Source organism: Alexandromys fortis, unplaced genomic scaffold (genome assembly GCF_014885135.2).
Source record: "Alexandromys fortis isolate MF-2015 unplaced genomic scaffold, M_Fortis_MF-2015_v1.1 scaffold_249, whole genome shotgun sequence".
Taxonomy (NCBI): Eukaryota; Metazoa; Chordata; class Mammalia; order Rodentia; family Cricetidae; genus Alexandromys; species Alexandromys fortis.
This window is the reverse complement of record NW_026068129.1, coordinates 388,484-398,279: the sequence shown is the minus strand read 5'-3', so window position 1 is coordinate 398,279 and position 9,796 is coordinate 388,484. Positions and strand designations below refer to the sequence as shown.

The 9,796-nt window shown below is 49.6% G+C and overlaps 1 protein-coding gene across 1 annotated transcript in view; it reads right to left on the bottom strand.

Annotated features, from left to right (window-relative positions):
* Positions 1–9,796, bottom strand: part of Dcdc2c (doublecortin domain containing 2C) — a 37,817-nt gene that overhangs the window by 19,928 nt on the left and 8,093 nt on the right. Inside the window, exon 3 of the mRNA XM_050125939.1 lies at positions 3,497–3,573. Coding sequence (XP_049981896.1) covers positions 3,497–3,573 — 77 coding nt within the window. The remainder of the gene's footprint in view (positions 1–3,496; positions 3,574–9,796) is intronic.

Sequence of the window (9,796 nt, the reverse complement as noted above, 5' to 3'; positions counted from 1 at the left end):
GAAGGAAGGAAGGAAGGAAGGAAGGAAGGAAGGAAAAGGCCAGGTGTGATGGAGTACAATTGTAATCCCAGCCCTGGGGAATCAGATTCCTAGGGTTTTCTGGCCAATCTCAAAAACAATGGAATACGGCAACAGAATCTGTCCTTTGACCCTCTACATATTGGTACATACATGTGTGTATGCACCTACACACATGAGAACACACACTACACACACACAGTAGAGCACACAGTACAGAGAACTCAAGACATGCTCATGAACTGACAGATAGGTATATCTAAAGCCTCTTCCCCAATCATGAGGACTCCAAATGGCTTCTAAGCATAAAACTAAACTCTGGGTCCCACTGCAACTCCCGGGCACTGATGCGACTCCCCTTCTCCCTTGGGAGAGACACCATCACTATAATGCTTCCCAAGGAGACACAATGGGGCTCAGTGACCTAGGTAATAATCTTGTACTTGGCAGGAATTGGACAGGGAAAGGCCAGTTGTTTAGTCTGCTCAGATGACCCCTGGGTGGCCTCCAAGCCTATCACAAGAGTCTCTGCTCTCGTTTACACAGCATGAGTCCTCACGGCGGAAGGGAGAAAATGATGGTTTGAGACTTGTCAACTTTTACCTTGACCAGCCCTTATTCTCACTTCTACCACAAACACAGCCTTGGCAAAACCTGTGATGTAATGCACACCTAGGGGAGCTGCTCCCTGGCCTCCTCCTTCTCCTCCTCCTCCTCTTCCTCCTCCTCCTCCTCCTCCTCATCCTCCTCCTCCTCCACAGAAACAGATAGCTCTCTCCTAAGACCAACAGCAAAGACCATCTTCCTCATTCTGACACCTGTATCTTCCCAGTGTCTCCTAAACACTTGTTCTGCCAAAATACCTCCAAGCCTAAGGTCGCCATAGCTAGCTACTTGTGTATGCCACCACCACTTCCGGTGGAGAGGACCGCATTGATCAAGGAACTCAGGTGGGATTCTGGATGCTTCTACTCATTGCATACACTGATGTTAAACTTCAGGTCCAGGTCTCACATCCGAAAAATGAAGGACTGCTGAGACCAGAAGAGCCTCTGAATGAAGTTTTCAACCTGAGGCTCCACCAAGAGCCGTGGCAGCAAACCATGACCCAAGGCAAACAGATGTCCTGAGAGCTATGCAGCAGACATGATGTGTGGCCACAGTCAGCTTCTAGCCAAGCTCTGGGGCATGGTCTTAATTGTCATCTTTTGTCCCCTGATTTTTCTTGCTTGCCAACAGACAAAACATGTGCCTGCTACCCCCCAGTTCCAATGACCTCATCTCTTTGGCCTAAAACATTCTCCCATGAGGACTAGAGAGTCTCTAGGAAACCATTCCCAGGATTTATAAACTTTTCACCTGTTCACTTCTAAGAAACAATGGAAGCAAAATCCTCTGAACCCCACCCCCCACACGCCATTTTCTTTACTTCTCCACGTGAAGCTCAACTGAGAGTGGGGAGCCCACTACGGAGCAGCATAGGTGAAGGGTGTCCCTGCAGAGTGGGACGCTCAGGCCTCACCGTTAAGACCAGAACCAGGTCCCACTTCTGAGCCCCAGTCTCCAGCTGAGTGACTTCCCATTTCCATGGCCAGAACCATCTAAGTGGTAACCCTTATGACCCACCAAGGAGCTCCAGGATTTGCCTGCACAGAACAGAAGCCACACTCCAGAGTAGTGCCAGCCTTGCCATGCCACTGCAGGAGAAGGTCAGAGTCCTTCCTCCTCTGAATCCCTGACACAGAGCACCAGATGCAGAGAATGTCTCCCTGACTTCCTCTGGCTTCCACAGTCGCAAGCTCTCCCGGCTAAAGTGATGGGCTTTTTCCCTGGTGGAAGGCTGCTGCATTTAGATGGCTATTTGGGTCCATCTAGTGGAACTTCTCAGCACTCCTATCAGGAGGTGAAACACATCTTCTGCGAGAGTCACTGGCATAAGGGGCCATGGCCCCAAGCTGAAGCTACAGAGATGTGTCTTCATTAGCCAGGACTTACAAGTCAGCTATATTCCCTAAGAATGTGGCACGTTCTCCTCAAAAGATGGTGTCAGAAAAACACTGGAACTTCTATTATTTTAGAGACACTAGTACTTTTCAAACATTTTTAAATTTCATCCAATGTTTGTGTATGCATGAGTGTGTGTGCACACATGTGTGTGTGCATGAGCTTGTACACGTCACAGAACATGTATGAAGGTTAGAGAGCAACTTGCAGAAGTCTCAATTCTCTCCTTCCACCATGTGAGTCCAGAGGATGGAACTGAGGTCATCAGGTTCAGTAACAAATATGGAGGTGATGTGGGATTCCGCTCTGTGTGCTGGGAATACCACTGGTTAGTAAAGAAGCTGCTTTGGGCCTATTGCAGTGCAGAACAGGGCAAAGTGGAAATTCCAAGCAGTTAGAGGAGGAGAGAGTAGGCGGAGTCAAGGAGAATCAATGTCGCCACCAGAGGAGACAGATGCCCACCCCAAAACCTTGCCAGTAAATCACCAACTTCATGGTAAAATACAAAATAATAAAAATGGGTTAATTTAAGATGTAAGAGCTAGCTAGAAGTACACTTCAGTTATTGGCCACACAGTATTGCAAATAATATAGTTTCTGTGTGATTATTTCAGGTCTGGGCAGCTGGGAACAAACGAGCAGCCTCTGCCAACACGAATGAATGTGTGAGTATAGCACCAATGTGGAGAACAAGGGATGACTCAGAAGTCGGTTCTTCTCTGTATAGTATCCAGAGGTTGAACTCAAGTTGCCAGGCCTGTGGGCAAGTGTCTCTGCCCACTGAGCCATCTTGCCAGGCTCCTGGTGCTTTTCTTTGCACTTACCCTTTCTTAGCATGTTACAGGTCCCAGAAAGGCACCCACTGCTAAGAGCCTGGCTCTTCTGAGGCCTGGCATTTTCAAGAAGAAGTATGGGAACCCCTGACTTGTGTTTCTAAATGACTCCCTTCTAGAAACTGAAGGAAGGCAAGGGACATCCAAAGACACAGTCCTTGAGATTTTGAAAATGGTGGGAGAAGCAATGCTTGCCTAACTAAACCATTCCCTTCTCTCTTTTTTAAGATTTATTTATTTATTATGTATACAGTGTTCTGCCTGCATGTATGCCTGTACACCAGAAGAGGGCGCCAGATCTCATTACAGATGCCATGTGGTTGCTGGGAAATGAACTCAGGACCTCTGGAAGGGCAGCCAGTGCTCTTAACCTCTAAGTCATCTCTCCTGCTCCTTTCTAACTGCTTTTGTACCTCAAGGAAACTGTTGCAGATCATGGCACCCCAACTGGATGGCATTCTCAGAGAAGGACACTTGAAGGAGAATCAGAGAGGTGGTCTATGATCAGAGAGACAGAGGAGAAGGGGAGGACATAGAAGAGGAAGTGAGGAACAGGCTGAGAACAGGTGGCCCAGCTGGAGAGCACTGCCTATGAGGAGCCAGGACACACTCAGGTTTGACATTCATGACACTGAACTCACTTTATATGTCGGGTTGTCCTGCTTTGTGTTTGCCACCTGGAAGGCACGTTGATGTCACAATGTACCACCGGCTTGATCTGCAAAACAAACCACAGGGCTCAGAGTTTGCTTCAGGTGAGCAAATACTAGTCAGTACCAACAGCAAGGACAGCGGAATCCCCAAACCACCAAGGGTGTCGGCCACCAAGGACAGGTCCCCAGGGACTCAGAGAGGTGGGTATACACCAGGGGTCAACCTCTCCAGCGGGTGACAGGTGGGATGATGTAGGCTGAAGGCAGTATACTCCAAGTAGTGGGGAGCAGGAAGGAGATACAGAGTTTCGGGAAAGAGTGACAGAGGAGGACATGGCTCATAGTGGGGATGCACTCAGTAAATGCACTCTGGTGGCCAAGGTATCTTCTCCATGCTCTGATGGACAAATTACAGGGTAGGAGGAGCGGACAAGTAGCTTCCATTTTCAGACCAGAGTGAAGTACGGTAGCCCAGTGGGACACTTCCCTACATTCCCCAGGCCTGCTGGGCTCTTTCCTGAGAATGAAAATGCAGAGGCAAATACAAGGCCTTCTCAGGACATCGCCTCAGGCTATTCAAATAACAGGAAATTTGGGGGATCCTGGCACAGAAGAATAACAGCTCTCTTCCTCCAGCCTGCTGGCCAGGAGTGCACAGAGAAGCAAGAGAAAAAGACTGGGGAGTCATGGCTGCCCTTGAGCTGGGCAGCAGACTGGCCCCGCACCCTAGACCAGAGTCCCTGTGGGTCACTCCAGTGCGTCACGGGCTCCGCTAAAAGGCCACCCTGACCACTGGACTCTGTCCCTCAGCTCACCAGGTGGCCAGCATAGGTCCCCACCTCTCGCCTTGCCCTTATCCGCACGCACACAGGTCACACCTTCTGTCTCTGTTTATATCCCACACCTGTTGTGTGCCTGGTTCAAGTCTTCCATACCCTTCACTTGGCAGTAGGGTCGACCCTGCCTGAGTCCCACTTCCCTGTCACCCCCATCACTGACCGCCACCCAGCATGGGAGGTCCCACCTGGGGACTCAGGCCACTAGCACTGTGTCTCCCTGCCACGCCTGTGAGCCACTCCATACTGTCAGTCAGTAACCCTAACCTGTCCCATGACACACAGGCCACAGGCTCAGCAGCCTCTAAGGCCCTGTGGCTCAGCATAATCCAGGTTTTCTTCTTTCCCATACCCACCACCCTCCCAAGTTCAAAGTTATCTCTAGAATGATACAAGAGGAGCCATCCCCCATGAATACTGAGAACCTGGTGGTCCTCCTACCTCACGTTGTACACTGCATGGGGCACCCTCTCCTCCACGGGGCTGTCCTGTGTACCTCCACACATACACAGCAGTACCAGGTGGGGTCTTTCCACTCCTCACTCTGCTAAGCCCCCCACTTCCCAGGCTATGAGCCCCACCTCCCAATCCGCATCCACTAGAAGCACAGAAGATCTCGGATCTGGCAAACACCTCCCTCCCACGCTTTCTATAAAACTCTTAGAGCCAGGCTGGGGGTCTTGCCTCTACTGAGGCCTTTGTTCTGCCAGTTTCCAGGCCTGCCTTGCTCTGCCTTGAGTAAGGGGACTCAGGAGCCTGCCCCACCCTCACGGCTCTCCCTCCCAAGCCTTCCCCAGCTCAGCACGAGATGGAACATAGCCTGCTAGTTCAGGGAGCTTGTCTGAACCTCTCTGAATGAATGAAAAAGTCACAGTCAGATTGTCTTCAAAGAGAGTGACAGACAGAGACACGGAAAAGTAAGGACCAGGCCATCACACACACACACACACACACACACACACACACACATACACACACACACTACAGAGGCAAGAATGTACTGACCCTGAACCCTGGAAACTCTATTTAGAAGAAAGGAGTGTGGCGTGCTGGGCCTGGAGGAGATACAAAGCCTGTGGACTTTGGCCTCTGCTGTATCCATTGGTTATCAGTGGCCAGAACAGAGACATGACCAGGAGGCAGAAAATGGGACTCACAGGAGGAAATCACAGGCTGAAAGCAGGTGGTGCAGGTCAGAGCCCAGCTCTCCTGGGCAGGGATGTGTGACCACCACTCTCAGCAGCACTTTGCTAATTCTTTTTTTTTTTCCAAGAGAGGGTTTCTCTGTAGCTTTGGAGCCTGCCCTGTTCCAAGGCTGGCCTTGAACTCACAGAGATCTGCCTGCCTCTGCCTCCCGAGTGCTGGGATTAAAGGCATACATCACCACCAAAGAATTAGTTTGCTAATTCTTTACAGTACAGATGACTTATCTTACAGAATTCTTATGACCATGAAATGGCAGAATATTTTATTTAAAAAAAAATGCAATGTGCTATCTATCATATTGTCATAAGTTCTTAAAATTAAGTTAACTTGAGAGTCCCCTAACACACCCAAGGAAGGAGAGGCAAGTCTACTTAGGCATCTTGGTCTCGTTTTGAGCCTATAAGATTTGCTGACCACCCACACATGTCCACTCCAGACCTCACCATCGTAGATGACGACAATGTGGAGATCCATCTGTGCAGCTTTGAAACTGGGGAGATGCTCAGTCTCCTCTCACGTCTGGCTCCTCTCAACTGAACTATCAGCATCCCTGTGGCCAGCTCTCGGAGTCCTATGTGGAGCCCCAGTTTCTTATCCCCCAACTGTTCTTAGCCACTCTGTCTACCCCTAGCTCTTACCTAACCTTTTGCTGCCCCAACCTCGTGTGGTGTGTGTGAGTGTGTGTGTGTGTGTGTGTGTGTGTGTTGCCTGCTCAAGTATACAGGTGCCTATGTGCATGCATGTGGAAACCAGAGTCAACCTCAGGTGCCATGCCCCAGGATCACCCACCCATCCCTTGGTTTTTAAAGTAGGGTCTCTTGCTGGGACCTGGAGCTCATCAGCCGGCTTGACTGACTAGCCAGCAAGCCCCAGGGATCTCCCTGTCTCTGGAAGTGGGGGAGGTAGAAAGAGTATAAAAGCCAAAGGTAAATTAATATTGCTGCAAGAAACTATCTTCCTGACAAGGACATTGCATTTGTGACCTCATGGTAGCTGTGGTTGCTGGCCCATGACCTACACAAGATGAAGCATTCAGCACTCCAGCACAGAGAAGGGTGGGAGGCGACTCCTAGCTGAGGAGCTAGTGGCCATTTCTGGCAGCTAAGGGAGGGTCAGTGTGGCCCATGGTTTGTTGCCCATGCTCCAGGGGATGGTGCTTTATACCCACGCCCACATGGGCAGCAGTAATTAGTGGACAGATGCGCACCTCCAGGCCCAGTTTTTGGTTCTTCAGACAGGATCTCATTCTGTAGTCCTGGCTGACTTAGAACTCACTGATACCCCCCTGCCTCTGCCTCCAAAGGGCTGGGATTAGAGATGTGCCACCACGCCTAGCCAGCCCCAATTTTTCCCATGGGTTCTGGGACTGAGATTACTGACAGACCTAACTCCCCAGACCCAACCCTTCCCTCACAGCGATCAGAGACAGGGTACCCTGTCATTGCCCTCCTCACGCTCTGCACTCCAGCTGGCCTTCAGGGGTTCTTCCCTGTCTCTCCCCACCCTTGTTTGTTTGGGGGTTTTAAGAATTGTTTGATCACCATTGGTTATTACCATTGAGTTATTTCACACATGAATACAATGTATCGAAGTCCTAGCTACCTCCCATTCAGCCTGTCCAGCTCCTCCCAGCCACCCCCAATACCCCAGTTCTAACTTCATGTCTTACTTTTAATAATCCACCGAGCCTAACTAGTGCTGCCCAGCAACTGCCAATATCTCCTTAGCTTAGATGTGGGCCTCTTACATCTCTTCCTTCTGTAGGCTCAAGTGCTGTCTGGTGCAAGTCATGTGGCAGCAACCACAGTGGATGAGAACTCAGGAGTGCATTGTCGTTATTAGGTCCAGAAGACATTTTGCAGCAATAGTCTCTGATCTCAAGCTCTTACAATTTTTCCGTCCCCTCTTGGGAGTTGGGGGTGTGATATAATCCCCCCTTAGGACTTTGAGCACATCACAATCACTTCTTCTCTGCACTCTGACCCAGTTGTAAATCTCTGCATTGACAGCTGTTGACTGTATACAGAAGTTTTTGGGGACGAGGAATGATAGTTGAACTGACCTGTGTGTACAAAACTAAATATTTAGAAAGTAGCTTGCAATGCCCCTGTCCTTATATCCCTAATGGTTTTCTTGTTTTGTGCCTTAACCATCCTTTTGAGTGTGAGCCTCCTTGGGGTAGGAAGTCCCACAACAGAATGGCCCTACTGCTGACTAGGGAACGGCCCCCGGGAGATGGTGGTGACTACCCACTAAGCTGAAAGGTAAGTGGATGAGGGAAAGGTACCAGGACAAATGCACAACTCTGCTAGTAGCAGAAACTCCAGTAGGGGAAGAGATCCAGGGTAAGGGAGACCGGGGGGCTACAGAAAGGGAATGCATGTATCCACTATTGCTCTGCTGTGTGTTGCATGTCAAATGATGCAGACCTGCATGGCTGCAGTGGTAAACGAATGGCTATGAATATCAGCAATGGGCAAGCATTGACAGACCTGGTCTGAAAACAAAACAGCAGTAATTGTGCTCCGAGAAATTCTACTGGGTACAGACACCCTAGGAAGGGCTTTCTGCTTGATTGCCTACAACTATGAAACAATGGGCTAATTGCTCCTCTGATGTGCTAATGACTCTTTAACCCTGATAGCACCTGCCTAATTAAATAACAGCAGCTATTAAGTACACACTCAGGATTCCCGTTCCCTGTCCTCCATGTAATCAGGTCCTAAGAGGAGTCTAACAAATGTGGCTGCTGCTGTCGGATGGGAAAGACAGTCCCACTCAGACTTAGCTCTCATGAGTCACACATCACAGTCTGCCAGAGCCTGACTTACCCAACGGGCTATAAACAAACCTACTGCCCAAGGCGGTAGAACTAAACCTAGAACTGAGCCCTGAGGGTAACCATGGAGTATTTCTCGCTGCAGCTACAGGACAGCTGCCAACTGGCTCTGAGCCCTGGGGTGAGTTCTATAAAAGAGCATAACTCATCTCCCAAACAACCTCAAGAATACCCAAGTGACAAGAAACCAGATTGTACAACCTTCCCAGGAATGCATGGCTCCAAGGGCTCTTGTTCATGAAAAAACATCCAAAGACATGTCCTCTCACAGGGCATAGCCACGGCACCATGCTGCCAGGGTGCTCGGTGACACCTGGGATGGCACTGGCTCTTGCCCTCGTAATGTGGGGTTCAGCTGCTAAGCATTCCTCGCCCGGCTCTTGGGGTGTATGATGCAGTCCCGGTAACAAACCCCTTCCCAAGAGGGAAAGGTCCAGGTGGAAGACACGCTTTGGCAAATGCCTGGAATAGGTTAAGGTATGGCTCACCTGACAACTGCTCCCCATCATTGTCCCGCAAAGTCTCTGCTCTTTCACTTGCTCTCACACTATCTGACCGCCCTGGGACGCATCCAAACATCTCTTGCTGCGTAAAGCCTGAGCCAAAAAGATGCTAGCACCAAGGAGAGCTGTCCTCACATAAACACTCCCAGAAAGAAACCAGATAATGAGCAATAAACTCTTCTATGCTCCAGGGTTAAGTGTGGAAGGCGGGCAGAGGTGTCCACGAAGAAAGCTCTGCCATTAGTAGGTGCCTAAGCTACTGTCTGAGCCAATTAATATCAGAAACGGATGGTTGCCAGGGACCATGAGAACCTCAAGGAGCATGGCATGGTCTACATAGTTCTTGTTCTTATTTGTAAAAACATTTTTACTGGCCCTAAATGCACTATGTAGCTGGGGATGGCTTTGGCTCCAGATTCTCCTGCCTCTACCTTCTGAGTTTGGCACTATGAAGGTGCCAAAGCACGTGATTATCCTGTTCTATTTTATTTATTTATTAAGGTTTTAAATTCATTTTATGTATCAACCACAGTTCTCCCTCCTTTCCCTCCTCCTGCTCCCCCCATCTAGCCCCCATCCCCCAGGCCCCCACTCCCCCATCAACACCTCATAGAGATTAATGCTTCTCATTGGGAAGTCAACAAAGTCTGGCATATCAAGTTGAGGCAGGAACAAGCTCCTCCCCTCTGCATCAAGGGAATGGGCCAGTTCATGCACCAAGGATAAATCCCGGTCCCACCTGCCAGGGGCACCCTGTTTCTCTTTATCTATGTTTTGCCTCTAGGCTTTTTACCCCTCTTTATTTTATATGTCTTTCTTTCCTTTTTACTCTGTGACTAGCTGGATGGTTTGCCCCTGGCATCTCCTCTCTCTCTCTCTCTCTCTCTCTCTCTCTCTCTCTCTC